The sequence below is a fragment of the Callorhinchus milii genome, unplaced genomic scaffold (assembly GCF_018977255.1).
Source record: "Callorhinchus milii isolate IMCB2004 unplaced genomic scaffold, IMCB_Cmil_1.0 Scaffold25, whole genome shotgun sequence".
NCBI classification, from domain to species: domain Eukaryota; kingdom Metazoa; phylum Chordata; class Chondrichthyes; order Chimaeriformes; family Callorhinchidae; genus Callorhinchus; species Callorhinchus milii.
Genome location: NW_024704766.1, coordinates 154,222 through 173,487, shown reverse-complemented (window position 1 = coordinate 173,487; position 19,266 = coordinate 154,222). Strand labels below are relative to the sequence as shown.

At 47.2% G+C, this 19,266-nt stretch overlaps 1 protein-coding gene across 1 annotated transcript; it reads right to left on the bottom strand.

Moving 5' to 3' along the window:
- Positions 1 to 4,305: 4,305 nt before the first annotated feature.
- On the bottom strand, positions 4,306 to 18,781 carry LOC103180247 (CMP-N-acetylneuraminate-beta-galactosamide-alpha-2,3-sialyltransferase 4). The gene is given in 14 exon segments (XM_042343979.1): positions 4,306 to 4,809; positions 5,140 to 5,289; positions 5,771 to 5,914; positions 6,274 to 6,401; positions 6,404 to 6,462; positions 7,556 to 7,651; positions 8,565 to 8,625; positions 9,637 to 9,737; positions 9,852 to 9,914; positions 10,387 to 10,477; positions 10,947 to 11,021; positions 12,661 to 12,892; positions 15,576 to 15,657; positions 18,662 to 18,781. Coding segments are annotated over 11 exon segments (993 nt in total). The 5' UTR covers positions 10,963 to 11,021; positions 12,661 to 12,892; positions 15,576 to 15,657; positions 18,662 to 18,781; the 3' UTR covers positions 4,306 to 4,725.
- Positions 18,782 to 19,266: the final 485 nt, after the last annotated feature.

Sequence of the window (19,266 nt, the reverse complement as noted above, 5' to 3'; positions counted from 1 at the left end):
TCAAGGCCGGTCTCAAGACCCTTCCCTTCGACTGTGCCTTTGGTCTCTCTCCCACATCTCTGCCTTCCCTCACCCCTACCCCACCCCTCCCCCATGCTCTGGCCCCGACAGCTGACTGTTTAGCAATGTAATTTTGTTGTTATTGTTGTTGTATTTCTATATGGTCACTCAATCCACAACAACTGTTTGTGGGATACTGCTGTGCGCAATTGGCTGCCGCGTTCGTCCACAAATATACAGTCAATTCACTTTACAGTATATTCTGTGAAGCACTTTGGGACGTCGAGAAGACGTGAAAAGCACTATATCAAATGCAAGGATTATTATTATCTCCTCAAATGGCTGTTGCCTCATTACTATAACAAGCACTTATATAGCACCCATCATGCAGAATAGTGTCTCGGAGCGCTTACTATGCTATATCTGCCAGTATTACTGTGTTCTGCTCTCTCTAACTCCCCAGTCCACTGACCCCCAACTTCCTTAGTGTATTGCGTTTCTCTGGATGTTAACCTCACCAGATATGTTTCTTATTGCAAAAAGGATTAAGGGATATGGGGATAAGGCAGGGTCAGGTTATTAGCTGGAGTTAGATTAGAAGATCAGCCATGATTGAATGGCGGGGCAGGCTCGAAGGGCCGAATGGCCTCCTCCTGCTCCTACATGTTATGTTATGTTATCTGCCACAACTCCATATGGGAGCAAATGGAAGGAAAAGCCATGATTCACCTGCAATACAATTTATATTTACCGCATTTCACATCAGTAGGGGACTAAAAAATGACTTTTTTTTAATGCAACAGAAGATATTCCCATCTGCTTTGTGGCTTTAACCCCCTGCTTCCAAATCCAAACACTGCCCCAGGCCTTGGCAGACAGGAGCCTAACACACATCAACCCTGACTCAGAGACCGATTCAAAACAATTTAATGAATTAACTTCGTGTTTCTCTGACCTCTTCTTGCTCAGAATTTTTTTTTGCTCATTTCCCTTAACTTGTTTGTACAATACATATTCAGACTTAAATGAGTATTTGACTAATGTTGTTCCACCTGAAGCCCTGAAAATTGTTTGCAAATTGTGTTTGTGACCACTTCTGCACGTACTTCCACGAACCACAGAATCAGATATGCCATTATATTACGAAACAGGAAATCTGACAATTCGGATTTACACAGCATCCCTCATGCAGGGCAGAGCCCAGGGCGCTTGACAGTGCATGACAGGAACATGACTCCGAGCCATATTTGATCTCATCCTCCCAGTGCACCCACCCCCTGCTACTGTCAGCTGTACAGAGTGCTCTGACATTTCTGAGTACATGAATGACGTATCTGTCCTGAATATGCTTGTGGTACCTCGGAGTCTCAGCGCTTGTTCAGAAATATTTCAAAGTGCTTCACTCTCTCTCTCTCCCCCACTGAGCAGCTTGTAAACTTGTACAAAGTCCTTTCTCACCTATCTCTTTCGAAGTTTGAAGAGTTTTAGCTATATAAACACAGCGACTTTCACGTCAGGAGGCTGGGCACCTAAGATGAATTGGGAGTGGGGGTGGGGGAGGGGGGGAAGGAAAAGGTGATTGAAGGCAGTCAAATTTTGCGGCTGGTTTTACATTCTAGGTGAGCAGTGCCCAATTTTATATGCAAGAACTCGTGATGGATTTTGCAAGTGAAAGCAAAGTGCCATCACACTGCTCACAACTGTCAAACGCTTTCCAACAGCCAGGACCCGATGATCTTTAAAGGAAAATGGGTCAAGATATTTGTTAACGATGTCTGCTGTAAAGTTGAGCTGGAACTTGTTTCCTTATTAAACATGTTTTTACAAGCCTGGCAGCTGCAGCGCGATTGTTACACTCATTATCTCTACAATTCTTTTCATTGCATTACCCAATGTAGTAAATTAAATTTACTGCAAATTGGCTTCCAGTTCTCTTACAAGACACACACAGTCACAATAAGCCCTGTGCAGAACTTTCAGATATCGTCCTGACGTGATGCTACACGATGTGGAACATAAGGATTATTAATATTATTACATGAAAATATCCCTGTGTTTGATCTCATCCTCCTACCTTTTGCGTCTTTCACAATCCCTAACAGAAAAGCACTGTGAAGATATGCTTTGCGCAATAAAAGGTGACCAAAAAAATGAATAAATTAATGATGTGCCCACACTTCATTGACTGAACTCCAGTAAATCTTTCACAATCCCTAACAGAAAAGCACCTTGAAGATATGCTTTGCGCAATAAAAGGTGACCAAAAAAATGAATAAATTAATGATGTGCCCACACTTCATTGACTGAACTCCAGTAAATCTTTCACAATCCCTAACAGAAAAGCACCTTGAAGATATGCTTTGCGCAATAAAAGGTGATCAAAAAAATGAATAAATTAATGATGTGCCCACACTTCATTGACTGAACTCCAGTAAATCATCACTGAACTCACAATAACATATAACTTACAACGATGGAGCCTTATGTTATAACTAAAACATTTAATTAGCTTAAAAGTATGTGAATTATTAACATTATTAACAAACGGCTTAGGTGATGTCACGATTTACATAGATTTTCATGTATAAACAGCACAAAATGCAGTCCATGTTAATACTACAACTGCTGTTACCATCGTCCCTTACAATCCACTCTCCTGTTATGTGAAAATCAAACTTCCTCTTGAATACAGTATCAGAATCAATCAGTATTTTGTCGAGCAAGTTTCTCACTTTCACGACTGTTCTACTATGTATTTTAGACCCCACCAGTCACTGTCTTGTACTGCTTCCCCCCCACCTCCACTTCAGGTACTTGTTGCAGTGACAGGATGTGAGAAATCAGAATAAACATAAATATGACCTTCATTCACTGGGAGCAGATGGCATCAAGCAGCTAGTTTACTGGATCTACCGTAGCATCAAGACCTCCCCAGCCCTCCCACAGGCCCCTCCATTTGCTCCCGGTCTTTCCCGAGCTTGGTCTCTCGGGAACGATTACAAACCCTCGGTGCTGGGATAACCATTTCTGAATGTGTCACCTCATGCGATGATACTGGAAAAAACACAACACAAAAATAGAAAGCGATTGACGTGACAATTTTTATTACCGCAATAACAGCCCAACAAAACACACACGTCGAAGAGAAAAGAGTTCAATGTACTTTTTTCCCATCAGAGTCTCAGTCTGGCTCTCAATCCATCTCACTTCTGCTTGTGGGTTAGACGCTGTGAGCTCGAACCCGCCCTCCTCACAGCCGCCCAGGACAAGACAGGATTGTTGGAGGTTCCGTCCCTTTGAAGAGACATTGAACTGAGGTCCTGTCTTCTCGTTCAGCTGTTACATCCACCAAAAAGAGGTGGCAGTTTTACTTAGCAAATCCTCTGGATGAATTGGTCCCTTTGTGACTGGTTTGACAGGGAACCTGGCTGGCTGTGTGCGGTGTGGCTGCCACGTTTGCTAAACAGTCACTAGACCTGACAGTAATTCCCTGTGAAGCGCTGTGAGATAGTTCACAATTGGACGATGTATCAAATTATTTGTCATCTTTCCCTTCTTCTCTTTTCATTTTGACTTTATTCTTACTCTTTGCTACGAATACACACGTGTACACACAGGACCTCCCCCACACACCCTCTCATCCACACACACACACTCAGACTTATCCAATACACACAAACACACACCTGTATCAATTGTAAAGATTTTACCTGTGAGTGCGACCCACAGAGCTGTATTGAACATTGTACCAAGCCTCAGAGTGGAACCTGCTCGAACACAGTGAGTTACATTGAGGCCGGATTCAGATCTTTAACCAACAACAAAAGCCAAGGGTAGTTTTCCGGGCTCAGCCCCCATCACCCAGTCGCTTGATCACTGCTCCAGGCACGACATGTCCCCTTGGCCTTTCACAATCGTAGTGTCTGGTCCATAACTCTGTGTGACTTCAGTGACAACCACACAAACTGGGGTCAAGAAGCTGCTCGACGTCTACATGACATTCCATCAGAAAGCTCCAGAAAACTCACTCCCTCGGGTTGGAAACCAGTCGATGGGCAGACAACTCTGTCGTGTCCACGGCCGGAGAGGCCTCGCCCACAAATACCACAGCGATTGCCCATGACACGAGTTGACGTAGTTTCTTCTATGAGGAACAAGTATATCTCAGAGCCTCGAGTCAAACGCATCTTCTCCACCTGTCAACCCCTCCCCCTCGCTGCCCCTACCCCCCCACACTCCCCCCAGCAAATCCACAAAATAAATCGACAAATCCCACCCGCCCCCCCACCACCCCCCACCCGCCTCGAGTTTAAGCACAAGAATCTGACGACAATTACAAGGTGAAACAGGTTGGGCAGTAAAGGAATCGACGCAATCCATCTCTGTCTCTTTCAGAAGCCGATGGTCGAGGTCTTGATGTCCAGCTCATTCCCGGGGTGTGAGTAACGATCTCTCACTGAGTCCATCTTCCCTCCTCGCAGTCAACAGTAGTCACTGCAGGTGCAAAGTAGCAAATCTCCATCCCCTCATCACTGGCACAAACAATGTTCCGAACACAAGAGACCCCGCCTTTGCTTTCTTCTTTAAGTTCAGGTACTTGCTGGTCTATGGCTGAACGCAGGTCAGAACGAGGAGACTTTGGCTTCCAGTGAGGGTGACACAACCTCACAATCGCTCAAAAAAAAATGCTTGAGAAATATGACGAGTTTTTCTCTCTCGGAAACATCACAAAACCAGGTATTTGATGGCTCCAGCGGCCGCCAGTTTTCTCAGGAACAGGTGCTCGTGGGTGACATTGTGTCCAGAATTCTGCAAAGGAAAAGCCGGAAAGTCATCCATAGGGGCCGGTGGGGTGCAGGGATACTGGGTTTGGGATACTGCAGACACTCAAGTGCTAGACAACTGCTGTTAAGACTTTACACCCCCAACTGATACAGTCACTGATCACTTCTGTGACCATCAGATTCTCCCTTAAACTTTCTTGGATCCAAACAAACCCAACTCTTTCCGTTGGCTTTCTCTCCAACTCTTTCCAAACCCCCGTCTCACAACCTCATTGAGTTTCAGGAGTAAAGTTGCCAAGTCATGATCAACAACACACATTAAAAGCCCCAGGGTCTGTGTCTCTCTAGTACTTACAGCCATTTCTTTCATGGTTGTTTTGCTGTAGTAATGAATGGGAAAGTTATTCTGGTTTAAGGGGTAACCAAAGCCGGCAATGTGGACTTCATCACAGTAATTGAGAGCCACGGTGACAGCAATGAAGCCAGTGGTTGGGTGGACAATTTTCTGTGGATGGAGAAGAGATGAAGATTGAAATATATTAAACATTGAGTGTAACCAAAGCAAAAGACACGACATAACATCTGTGGGCCTTGGCTCGGTCACCTTGGTCACCACAGGGATATTCCCATCATGCCTCACACTCAGTAATTAGCCCCGATAATCAGCAGCCATCACCCTGGTGTGGGGTGGGGGAGGCCCAGAGAAATGGATTCCATTCACAAACAGCTCGATGCTGTAAAGGGAGGTCACTGCATGGGAGACTGAGATCAACAAGGATGTTTGTCACCTGAACCTCTTGTCTGATCTTCAGTCCCCAGAGAGCAGACCCTCAGACATCGTGTTCTGGCCTGGATTTAACCTCAGGTCACAGAGAACAAGGGGCAGCTTGTTCCTCCAGCCCCGTATGGCTCCCACCAACAGTAACCCCATGTAAGATAGCCCCATCGTATGAGACAGGCCCCTCCCGCCCCATGCAAGTCTCTACCTTCTTTGACTTCGGAGGGACGTTGAGAGGGACGTGGAGTAACTTGGTGGCCGCCTGGTGTGGGTAATAGGGGTTCAGAACCCGGGTTTTGGTGGGGTCACCATGCCAGAGCAAGGGAGGAGCTTTCCAGAATCCTTTCCTAAGCTAGAACAAAGAAAAGCCAAGTGAACCACAATATCCACATGCCTCCTCCACCCTCCCTTCATCTCCTCACCACCCCACCCCTCCCTTCACCCCCTCACCTTCCCACCGCTCCCTGCTCTTCAATAATCATTGTTTATACAGTGTCCAGCAGACAAGAGCACAGCCCAGAGCACTTCATAATGGCTGCCAGAGTGATGAGTGAAGGAGTGAGCAGAGGGTGGGAGGAGAGCTGCCCCCCCAAGGCCCTGCCCTGCCCAGCACCTTGGGACGTTCTCCCGATGTGAAAGGTGCTACACAAATGTAATTTGTTGTTGTTGCCATCCCCCTTGCTCCCCCTCCCCCATCTCCACTGCACTCACTCTTTTCTCATTGTACAGAGTCTCCATGAGCCAGCGAGCGTCAGCTGGTTTGAACAGCAGGAAGACCAGGAGGGTGTCAGGTGTGTTCTCAATACTCGGGTCCACCACAGCCGACTCCGGGTAAAAAGTCTTATCGTAGTTTTGCTGCCGACGTCTTTCTCATAGCCTCTGACTGGGGCATCATTCAGCCTGAGAAGCAAAGCACAGACAGCGCTTACAGTGACACTTCTCTCTTCTGGACAGGAGAGGAAACAGCGAGAAGGTATAAACCAACAAGAGGCTCTTGGAACTCGCCTCGCAAGTGAGAGGACCCGGATTCAATTCCCAACAGGGCAAAAGTTGGGCAAGTTTCCTTACTCCACACGTCTCTGTTTACCGAGCAGTAAGTAGGAACCCACTTATTAGTCGATTGGCTGGCGGTAAAAATCCCTCCAAAAAATATTTGGTCACTCAACTGTTTATGACACTGTTGGGCGCAATTGGCTGCCATGTTTCGCCCACAAAATATACCGTCAATTCACTTTACAGTATAATCTGTGACGCATTTGAGACGTCTAGAAGACGTGATAAGGCGCTGTATTTAATGCCAGGATTATTATTATTATCATCTAGTGGCCTGTTTCAAATGGCATGAGCTGAAGGATTGAGCTCCTGGCTACAGCGATGCCATCTGCTCTTTGTTGGTTGGGGTCGGTATTCCAGCACTTCCCACCTGAGAAGTGAGATCTGCCCTCACACACACACTGAGATCTGCCCTCACGCAGAGGAACGGGAGACACTGGAATCACTTGAGTCCCTGGTCACTCGGCTCAGGCCGGACTTGCCCAGCCAGAGAGGCCATCCCATCACCTGACCTGCTCGGGGGCTTGTGAACACAGGGTTCAGGTCACATTGTCCTTTGATAATTTGGGGCCGAGAAGAGTTTGGAGGGAGGGGCTTGTCTGCGGGGACAACCCTCATTCCAAAAGTGGGACGTATTTTAGTATAATTTGGTTAATGGGGTTGAGCAGCCTGACCTCGCTCAGCAATATAATAAAAAAATCACAGCAGCTTCACACTCACTGGTCCAAGCAGCGACCAAGGTCAGGAATCTGCGCCTAATATTCTCCGGAATTAGGTAAGCAGGGGGGGCGTCCCCCCAGGGAGAGAGAGAGAGAGAGAGAGAGAGCGCATTCCATTCCAACAATCTACCTCTGGGATTTCCATGTGGGGGTGATGGGCTTCCGCGTGTGGCAGACACCCGACTTACCAAAAAAAAACAGGAAATGAACAGTGTTATTACCTAAAAACAATGTCATATTTGTCGATCACGTCTCCAAGGGAACTGTTTTTCAGGTTGTATCCATTGCCAATGACAACACACGTCTTACACGGTAATCTGATATATTAAAAAAATTGTATTATAAGACACAACCACATTGACGACGTGTTGCCAACACTGCATAGTGACAATATTTGCTGTTACTATAGACTTTCCTGGATGGGGAATCAATGCATTGAAAAGCGGAATCTGTGTGAGAGTGCCTATAGTCACCCTCCTACCCTTCCTCCACCCCTTCTGATCCCGATCCCCTGCTTGGGTCCAATTCACTGACTGTCCAGCGCCTTGGGATGTCCTCTCGACAGGAAAGGCACTGTGTAAATGTAATTTGTTGTTGTTGTTGTTGTTGATAGTCAGATCATTAATCATTGGGTGTTTCAGAGAGAAACTGAGTAAACAAAGGAAATGTTCCCTGAGGCGGAATTCACATTCCCGACATTCCTGGAGATTGTAAAGATCAGTAATTTACAATAGACTGGTAACAGATACAGATTGGACAGTAAAATAGTCTGTAACACAGGTCAGACTTTGAGGGGACGTGAACCTGAGCTTGTTTGGGGAAAAGTCCAGTAAAAAAGCAGAATACAGCAAAGACTAAGCCCCCACCTCAAAAAGTTCACCATTTCCCAAACCTAACAGGTTGTTTAATAAAGGACAAATATGATTATAAATTAAAGGCTGCATGTCGTGTGTGTGTGTACATGTGATGCTGTGTGTATGTGTACATGTGACGTTGTGTATATGTGACGCTATGTGCACATGTGATGCTGTGTGTATGTGCACATGTGATGCTGTGTGTATGTGCACATGTGATGCTGTGTATATGTCTCTCTCGTACTTACTTGGATCGCATCTCTCAGACAACACAAAATAAACCGGATGTTACAGGCCAATAGACTGGGTTCTGCTGTTCACACAATGAAATGCGAGTTGTACACAAACCTCAGTGGAGAAAGGGTTTAGCTTTTACCTGTGTATATTTTCAGGCATGTGGTACTGGATTCGAGCTAATATCTTCACCATAAATTTCTCTGAAACAAAAAGGAAACAGCGACACAGATTATCAGAGCTCTTTCCCCATCACGTACATGAGTTTCACAAAGTAAACAGCGAGTCAGAGCTTGGTTTGGTGGAGGCCTGAATTCCCTCCTCTGACTCTCAGCATTTTCCCAAGCTAAGTGTCCAATTCCCTTATATCCCATATGTTAACCCAACCAATACATCACTGACCAAACACTCAACAAAACCTGCTCGTCCACTAACAGGTCACGAGGCAATCGGTTACGCATCACGCTCCAGTCACACCAGACAAAGCAGCGTCTGACTGGTTCACGTCCATGATTATCGGGATCAGAGTCTTCACCTCTGGCCACTTGGGAAATTCTCTGATGGACTCCAGGGAACGAGACAACGGGCGGGGCAGAGGAGAGGGCAGGGCAAGATAATAATAATAATAATAATAATCCTTGCATTTGATATAGCGCTTTTCACGTCGGGAGGACGTCCCAAAGCGCTTCACAGAACACACTGTAAAGTGAATTGACTGTATATTTGTGGGCGAACGCGGCAGCCAATTGCGCACAGCAATGTCCCACAAACAGTCATGGATTGAAAATGACCAATTTTATTATTGTTTTTGGTTTTTGGAGGGATTATTATTAGGCTCTGTGTGGAGTAAGGAAACTTGCCAAGGTTTCGCCCTCTGCCTGGAATTGAACTCAGATCTCTCACTTGCAAAGCGAGTGCTCTAACCACTGAGCTACAGGACTCCAAATGGGAGAGGCCAGTTGCCGTCAGGCCACGGAGTGGGCGGGGGCGGGCCTGGCAGTGGGTGGGGGTAGGGCCTAGCAGTGGGTGGGGGCAGGATAATTTGGGAACAGATGCCATATCAGCGTCAGACCATTCAGATGGTTTTCTTCTCCTAAGAGAACAGCTGTTGTCATTATGAAGAAGCAGGTCCTTTACAGCCGGTTTACCAGGTCCTGGTTTATTTGCTGTAACAAACGAGGAAGAGAAGGGATGGAGTCCAGGTGGTTTCTCACCTGTGCCTTTCACTCCATATGGAAGCTCGTGAGTTGCCTTTCCCTGTGGCTTCCACCAGGCATCCTCTAACGTGAGAAACAGACGAGTGTTTTTTGTAAAACTTGTGAAAAGGAAACAGAAAAGAAACATGTTACACACCAGACAGACCACGGAGACGTCTACACACACTCACAGCAGATTGTAACGAGGATCGCGGCCACCAGGAGATACTCACTTTGCAATGTCCAAGCTGTTGCCAAGGTTGGAATGATCCGTCAGGCAGGTTTCATACTGAACCCTGCAACAAATACAGACAGGTAACTGCACCAGAACTTGACCCTTCATCTCAAAGAGATTCCATCAGTCGCAGTCATCAGATCATCAGCCGTCGCCTCTGCCCAGAACACTACCACTCGCTCTCTAGCACTGTCTAATGCCCAATGTGCGTATGATACAAAGTTCATAATCACAGAGTGAGGTTTCAATCACCTAGAATCATAGAATCTTACAGCACAGAAGGAGGCCATTCGGTCCATTGTGCCTGTACCGGCTCTTTGAAAAAGCTTCCAACTAGTCCCACTCACTCGCTCTTACCCCATAGAATACACACTCTTCCTTTTTAAGTACTTAACAACCTAAATCCCTCTACAGTACCTTGCTAACATGATAAGGCACTATATCAAATCTGGAGATTATTATTAAATATTCTGAATCACCTTAAAAAAATGCTGTTAGAAAGCACCCATTGCACCTCATACAGACAGACATACCAGTTTGTTTTCAGTGTCGGTTGCAGGAAGATACAAACCACGATCACTGTAAGGAGTAGAAGAACTGCAAACAGCTTGATTTTATTAGAATCTGAAAGTAAAGAATACCATTACTGCACTTATTACTGTTATTATTTGTGAAACATTTTAAACATGATAAATAAAAACTGCAATTCTGACATAAATATGTGACCGTTGGAGAAACTGGAGTTTAGCATTCCACTCGCGGTGTTTGGTGACGGTTACATCAGCAGCAACGCTAGGGGCAAGGCAATGCTCCCCAGAACCTTTCCCCACACACAGCATTGCCCATCGTGAGGACTTCTGGGGGACACTTATATCTTTTAAGGTTAGAGGAAGCCAAATACAACAGGAATCTGTACCCTTCGTAGGCCCCTAGAACACAGTCACTACACTCGACAGTAAATCCTATGAAGTGCTTTGGGACGTTTTGATATTATAGGGGTTACAGGAATTGTCACTGCACACAGACTGCACGAGGCATCAATGCTGCCAGTGGGTCGACAGCGAGAGGCGGAGCTATGAGAGAAACTCCTTACGTGGTTTCAGGTTCATTTTTCTCAGCCAGTGAAGGGCTCAGAGGATCGGTGTTCCTGCTTCACACCAAGTTCATCCTGAAAAAGAAAAAAAAGATGTTTTTCGTAAACCCACCATTTTGAGCAGCGATTTCCACAATCTCACTCCCCTCTGCATGAAGTGGTTCCTCCTATATTCTCCTTCAGATGCCCCCAGTGTCTGTCTATCTTATACTTGTGTCCTCTGGTTACCGACTCCCCAACCAGGGAAAACAGCCTATTTATGTTAACCTTATCAAACCCTTTTATAATTTTAAACCCTCAAAATCAGATGCAAAAATATACAGCTTATAATTTGTGGTTACTAACTGAAATATTGTATTTTTTTGGTCAGTTGGGTATCTTGACATGTATGAAAATCCACCACCATGTGCTTAAAACCATATAGCTTGCCATTGGAAGCAAATTGGCTACCACTTTTACCCACAAAATACAATCACACCACTTTATATAGTAGGAGCTGTACCCCTTGCAGCTTCGCTTGCATTCTGTTTCATTTAATCGGCCTTCTCTCTTTCATCTGGCATTTTTATTTGTCCTTGAAAGGCTTGATCTTTGCTTCTTAGGCATCTTTATCCGTTAAGATTAAGAAAATGTGCTATTGGACTCGTTAGCATCCATTGTTCACATAATTAACACACATCCTGTTGGGAGGACTCCTTGTTAGAGTTCATATATGTGTGATGAGCTTGTTTAGGTCACGATAGGAGATCCCCGAAAAAAAATATGCCCTTGACGCTCCTCCATGCAAGACCTTTCCGATGAGGTATAAATCATGTCTCTACATCATTCGATTATTGTGTTTTTGGCAGACAGACACACCCGCGCACACAGTCATTTCATCTTTATTAGGTGTAGAAGATTAGTATAGATATGCTGTGAAGATTAGTATAGATATGCTGTGAAGCACTTGGAGATCTTGGTGCTAGTTTAAGTGCAAAGATTACCATTATTATAATTTGCGGTATTTGTGAGAAACAAGCTGCCCCTTTATACAGTGATGTTGTTGTTGTTGTTGTTCTTAATACACTATAATAAAAAGATTTAGTGCAGAAGCTACCTTTTCCCCACTGAAATCACTGTGAAAGTTCAGTTACCCAACGCTTTAGAGAAACAATGTTTGTGCTGTTATCAGAGGACATTGTACTTTCCAGCCAGTGACTAAGGGTTAATTGAGCTTTTATCTTTCCTGTAAACTACTACTTGTTAAGTAAATGATTTAGCGACCTGATAGCAACAATCTCGGTATCTACGGCTTCTCCTCTTGTCCCGGGAGTCTTTGTGGTGTTCCCCACGATTTTATTCTCCATTCTCTTCTCACCTTCAATATGCTTCCCCCATTACCTTGCTATAGAACAATTCACTATTATTATTATTTCCTCTCAAGGTCAATATTACAAATTTGAATGGCAAGGTATTTATAGACACGGAATTAAAGCTTTCTCTATCCGCAGTCCCTCCGTCTCGCCCCTTTCCTTGCCACCTTCAAGACCCATCTCAAGACCCTCCTCTTTGACCGTGCTTTCGATCTCCCTGCTTACCCCCTGCCCTCCACCCTCCCCGACACCCAGCTCGGGTCCATAACTCTGTGTGTCGAGCGTCTTAGGATGTCCTCCCGATGTGAAAGGCGCTTTACAAATGTAATGTAATTTTGTTGTTGTTTCTGACAGGCACCTACCTTCAGCGTGTTGGGAAGACCTTTATTGGACAGATTGTGACGTGCCAGCCACACTGATGTTCTTCAGGTGCAAGTCCAATGCTACGTACCAGGCTCTCGACATCAGCTGCTCAATCCAGATGCTCATGTGAGAAACTCTGACCTGCCTGCTGTGAAACCAAGTCCACTTCTTGAGGGCTCAGAGACAGGTTGTGCAATGCTTTTCTATAATCCAATGCCAAATTCAAATAATCTAGAAATGTAAAACTGTTTGTAATTGATATAAAGTGCCAATTTGGGTTATATTAAAATTCCATTACATTTCCATGAGGCACATTAGTTAGTGGAGTCCTGTAGCTCAGTGGTTAGAGCACTCGCTTTGCAAGTGAGAGACCTGACTTCAATTCCAGGCAGAGGGCGAAACCTTGGGCAAGTTTCCTTACTCCACACAGAGCCTAATAATAATCCCTCCAAAAAACAAAAAAAAATAATAAATTGGTCATTTTCAATCTACGACTGTTTGTGGGACATTGCTGTGCGCAATTGGCTGCCGCGTTCGCCCACAAATATACAGTCAATTCACTTTACAGTGTGTTCTATGAAGCTCTTTGGGACGTCCTCCCGACGTGAAAAGCGCTATATAAAATGCAAGGATTATTATTATTATTATTATTTTGGGATAAAGCAAATAGCTGCCAGAATTCAGAGTGATTACTACATAGAGGAAGTTGTTCATGTTTTCCTAGGACTTGTGGTGTACAGCTCTATGTGACACAATTACAATCTACAATGGTATCTTTCACAACTGACGTTTCCAGCATGTTAGCAAGTTACTTGAAAATAAATTCTTCGAGGGAAACCATGCAGTAAATCCTGATCATTGCCGAGCTCTCTGAAGGAAACATTCACTGCAAAAGGCAAAGGGTAAAGACAGTTTTACCGCCATGTTTGACATTTGGTGAATTTATTGCTTTCATTTCGATTGAAGCATCATTAAAGCGCAGTCACTGAAGATAAAGATCTGTGGCTGTGTTATTAAGAAAGTTAAGCACGGACTTGCATGAAAGCTCACTTTGACTGCAAAGATTCATGCTGTTCAACATTTAGGTTACATGACAACAGCCGTAAACACGAATAGGTCAATATTCATCTGCAGGACAAATACAGGACAAATACATGATATCCCATTAATATGCAGTTGTCTCATCAACAACAAGTTGCATTTATATAGCGTCCCTCATACAGGATAACATTCCAGAGCGCTTGTCTCCAATCTCTCCGACCAAACATTCGGGAAAACAGAAAAATGACCATCTTCCAGGTTTGCCACTAAAGTAACTTCTTGTAAACTGCACAAACGAAAATTCTGCAAATGTCACAATGACTGGAAGATCCTCACTTCCACAATCTTCAAATTACTGTATTTTGAGAAATGTTTAGGTTCTGTCTCAATTTGGAAGCAGATTTGTTTGCTGCTGTATCCAACACACTACACAAGTGTACAAAAGGCAAAATACTGCATATGATGGAAATCTGAAATGAAAACATTTGTTGCTGGGAACACTCATCATCTAATGAGAGAGGAAAGTGAATTAACGTTTCAGGTCAAAGAGCTTTAGTCAGAACTGGGTTTGAGTTCTAACATAAGATCGACCTGAAACATTAACCGACTTCTGCTTTTAGTTCAGACTTATAGCATTTCCATAACATTTTTGCCTTGTGTTTCTCTGGGTTCCTGTCTGTCTCAGGCTGCTTGGTCGCAGCGAGAGGTTTCTTTCAATGTCCCCAAGTTCTGCCCCAACCACAGAGTTCTTACTTCCTCCTTGCGGTACCCTACAATAATAATAATAATCCTTGCATTTGATATAGCACTTTTCACATCTTCTCGACGTCCCAAAGCGCTTCACAGAATATACTGTAAAGTGAATTGACTGTATATTTGTGGGCGAACGCGGCAGCCAATTGCGCACAGCAATGTCCCACAAACAGTCGTAGATTGAAAATGACCAATTTATTATTGTTTTTGAGGGATTATTATTAGGCTCTGTGTGGAGTAAGGAAACTTGCCCAAGGTTTCACCCTGACCTGCCTGGAATTGAACTCAGGTCTCTCGCTTGCAAAGCGAGTGATCTAACCACTGAGCTACAGGACTCCATACATCACATGCATCCTGTAAAATAAAAACCTAAATGGGGTAGAGGAGCAAAGGGACCTTGGGTTACACATACACAATTCACTAAAAGTAGCAATGTAGGTTAATAAGGCTATAAAAAAGCAAACCAGGCATTGGGGTTCATTTCTAGAGGGACAGAATGAAAAGCGAAATTATGGTAAACTGCTATAGAACCTTGGTTAGACCACACTTAGAATATTGTGCCGTTCTGGTCCCCACATTATAGAAGGGATGTAGAGGCACTGGAGAGGGTATAAAGGAGATTCACAAGGATGATCCCAGAACTGAGAGGTTATATCTATCAGGAAAGGCTGAACATACTTGGACTCTTTTCTCTTGAAAAGAAGAGGGTAAGGGGTGACCTGATAGTTTTTTAAAATGATGAAAGGTTTGGATAGGGTTAATTTAGGGAAGATATTTCCACTGAACATGCGACCACAAGGAGTTGTTGAGGCAAATAGCACAGATGTAGTTAAGGGAAAGCTAGAGAGGTACATGAGGGAGAAAGGAATATGCGGTTATGCTTGAAGGCTTAGTTGAGGAAGGGCAGGAGGGGCTCATGTGGAGCATAAACACCGGCACAGACTAGTTAGACCAAATGGCCTGTTTCTGTGCTGTATATTCTAATGTATTCGAATTATTCTAAATAGGTTTTTTAAACTTTGGGGCCAGCTGATTTCTCCTTTAAGTGTACTTCCTTTTTCTAACATTTGTATAACACCCTTCACGTGAGGTAGTAGCTGGAAGTTCAGAGTTCCCTTACCTGGAAGCTGCCATCAGCTTTAGACCTTTTTCCCATTGCTGACCGTCACCAGGAGGTCATCACGGCCCCGTGTAACCATTGGCTAAAACACATAACAAACCAGTTTAGTGTGTGACAGCATTTAACTTCCATTCACCTACAAAATATACAGGCACTACACATTACAGGAAAAATTGTGAGGCACTTTGAGACGTCTTTCCGATGTGCAACATATTAAATGCAAAGATTAATAGTGATAATTGGCACTGAATAAGGCACATGACTCAGGCTAGGTTTGCCTCTCGTTGTCACAGAAATAGGATCCATCCTTCAAGGCTGCATTGCAGACAGGGAGGTCAGGACAACTTCTGGGCAGCCTTCCACAGGCTGCTTGTTTTTCAGCCTTGAGGTGGGCAGGTGTCAGAGGCTGTAGCCATTTAATCAGAAGCTGACCTCAGCCTCTTAACTGAGTCCAGTGTGTTGCTCTCACCAGACTTCCTGATAACCATTAACTGTTCCTTAAAATCGCTCTCAACTCTCAACTGACTTGTCGTTTCGTAGCGTATCTGAATGGATTGATCTGAGTTAACTTCTCTCCCCCATTAATCATGAGGACTCCCTCACAGGTCTCTGGCTCAGGTTGAAGAGCCCAAGTCTTCTCGAATTGCTCCTCATAGCTCATCCCTCCAACACTTTGCTCTTTCTGTACACAATCCCACATAATACATAATATTAAAAACATAATGGTCAGGAACAGAATGTGCTGGATTTGTAACATTAGCCGGGTCTGCGCTATAGTGGGTATAAACATGCAGTAGATCTCATTCTCTCTGGGCCTCGAGCTGCCGTTTGTAACATTCCAGCAACTGAGTTGTAAACTAAGTGATTTAATCATCGGACACCTCGAGTGTTGCTTCTTCTGGAGTCAGGGTATGTTTTAGGCAGATCTGAATAGGACCTTGTCCACCACTCCCCCACTGTCTCACACCGCAGGCCGTCGAAACCCTCATTACACTTTCATTACATCGAGATTCGACGCTGCAAACTCGCTGCTTCCAGCGCCTTGGGAGGTCCTCCAGACCTGAAAGGCGCGATACAAATGTATCTTGTTGTTGTTGTTGGCCTCCCCAACTCCTCCCTCCATAGGCTGCAGATCATCCAGAACTCTGCAGCCCGTGACCTCTCCTGCACCAGGCTCCGTGACCCTATCCCCCATCCTCGCCCGACCCCACTGCCCCCATCCCCCAGAGGGTACAGTTCAAGATCCTGGTCCTCACCTTCAGAGCCTTCCATGGTCTTACTCCCCCTCTACAGTCCTGTCCGCTCAGCGGGCTCCGGCCTGCTTCACGTCCCCCGCCTCGCTCGCCCCACTATCGGCAGCTGAGCCTTCCGCCGCTCCCACCCTCTGAAACTCCGTCCCGCAGTCCCTCCACCCGCCTCACCCCCTCCCTCGCCTCCTTCAAGATCCACCTCAAGACCCTCCTCTTCGACCGTGCTTTCGATCTCCCTGCTTACCCCCCCCCCACCCCCACCCCCACCGGCCTCCCCCCTCCCTAATCCCGAGCTGCTCCGGTCCTGTCAGTAACTCTGTCTGTAGCGCTTTGGGACGTCCTTCCGACGTGAAAGGGGCCTTTTCCCAGAGAATTGCGCTGTTGTTGTTGTTGTTGACGCTGAACGAAGTGTGAAAATAGTCAATGATGAGTATCGGTGACAGTGTATCAGTTTTGGGTCATAAAGGGCCGAATTGTTGTATTTTAAGGATCAAATTGAATCCCTTCAATTTCCAGGTATTTGTCGACAGTGAAAAACGCTGCGTTTCAGCCCCAAAACCCCGGGACACACAGACACACAGCCCCGGGGGGGGGGGGGGGGGGGTCGGACACACACAGACACACAGCCCCGGGGGGGGGGGGGGTCGGACACACACAGACACACAGCCCCGGGGGGGGGGGGGGGGTCAGATACACACAGACACACACAGCCCCGGGGGGGGAGGGGTCAGATACACACAGCCCCGGGGGGGGGGTCAGATACACACAGACACACACAGCCCCGGGGGGGTCGGACACACACAGACACACAGCCCCCCGGGGGTGGGGGGGGGGGGGTCGGACACACACAGACACACACAGCCCCGGGGGGGGGGGGGGGGTCAGATACACACAGACACACACAGCCCCGGGGGTGGGGGGGGGGGGTCGGACACACACACACACAGCCCCGGGGGGGGGGGGAGGGGGTCGGACACACACACAGCCCCGGGGGGGGGGGGGGGGTCAGACACACACACAGCCCCGGGGTCTCGGGGACAGAGGATCAGCGCTGATTGTGTATTTGCAGCGGAGACATTGGTCACCTTTTTGGGGGGAAAAAATTAAACATTTGGGGGGAAACAGAACCACTAACACAGACTCCCCCCACCACCACCCCCCCGGGGCTGTGTGTGTCTGACCCCCCCCGGGCTGTGTGTGTCTGACCCCCCCCGGGGCTGTGTGTGTCTGACCCCCCCCCCTGTGTGTCTGACCCCCCCCCGGGGCTGTGTGTGTCTGACCCCCCCCCGGGGCTGTGTGTGTCTGACCCCCCCCCCGGGCTGGGGCTGTGTGTGTCTGACCCCCCCCGGGGCTGTGTGTGTCTGACCCCCCCCCGGGGCTGTGTGTGTCTGACCCCCACCCGGGGCTGTGTGTGTCTGACCCCCACCCGGGGCTGTGTGTGTCTGACCCCCCCCCCCCCCCCCCGGGACAGGGCTGAAGCCGCTATTTCTGAGCTTTTCTCTGTTTTTACATCGCGAGAATTTCAGGCCCAAAATCTTGATATTATGCATTTGTTTAGAAAAACTAAGACACCCCCAACCGCCCCCCCCCCCCCCCACCCCACCCCGGGGCTGTGTGTGTGTCTGTGTGTGACTGACCCCCCCCACCCCCGAGGCTGTCTGTCTGTGTGTGTGTCTGTGTCTGACCCCCACCCCCGGGGCTGTCTGTCTGTGTGTGTGTGTCTGACCCCCACCCCCGGGGCTGTCTGTGTGTGTGTCTGACCCCCACCCCCGGGGCTGTCTGTGTGTGTGTGTGTCTGACCCCCCCCCCGGGGCTGACACGCGGGGCTTTACTCACCGCAGCGGCTCCACCGGTAAATACCACAGTCTGACACTGAGCCCCCGACTTCCTGCACTCAGGTACACACACTGCCCCGGGGGGGTCAGTCACACACACACACACAGCCCCGGGGGGGGCAGTCACACACACACCGGCAGGCGGTCAGTCACACACACACACACACACCGTCAGGCGGTCAGTCACACACACACACACACACAGCCCCGGCAGGGGGTCAGTCACACACACACACACACAGCCCCCAGAGGGTCAGTCACACACACACACACACAGCCCCGGGTCAGTCACACACACACACAGCCCGGGGGGGGGGGGGGGGGGGGGGGGTCAGTCACACACACACACACCACACACACACAGCCCCGGGGGGGGGGGGGGGTCAGTCAGTCACACACACACACACACACACAGCCCCGGGGGTGGGGGGGGGTCAGTCAGTCACACACACACACACACACAGCCCCGGGGGTCAGTCACACACACACACACAGCCCTGGGGGTCAGTCACACACCACACACACACAGCCCCGGGGGGGGGGGGGGTCAGTCACACACACACACACAGCCCCGGGGGGGTCAGTCACACACACACACACACACAC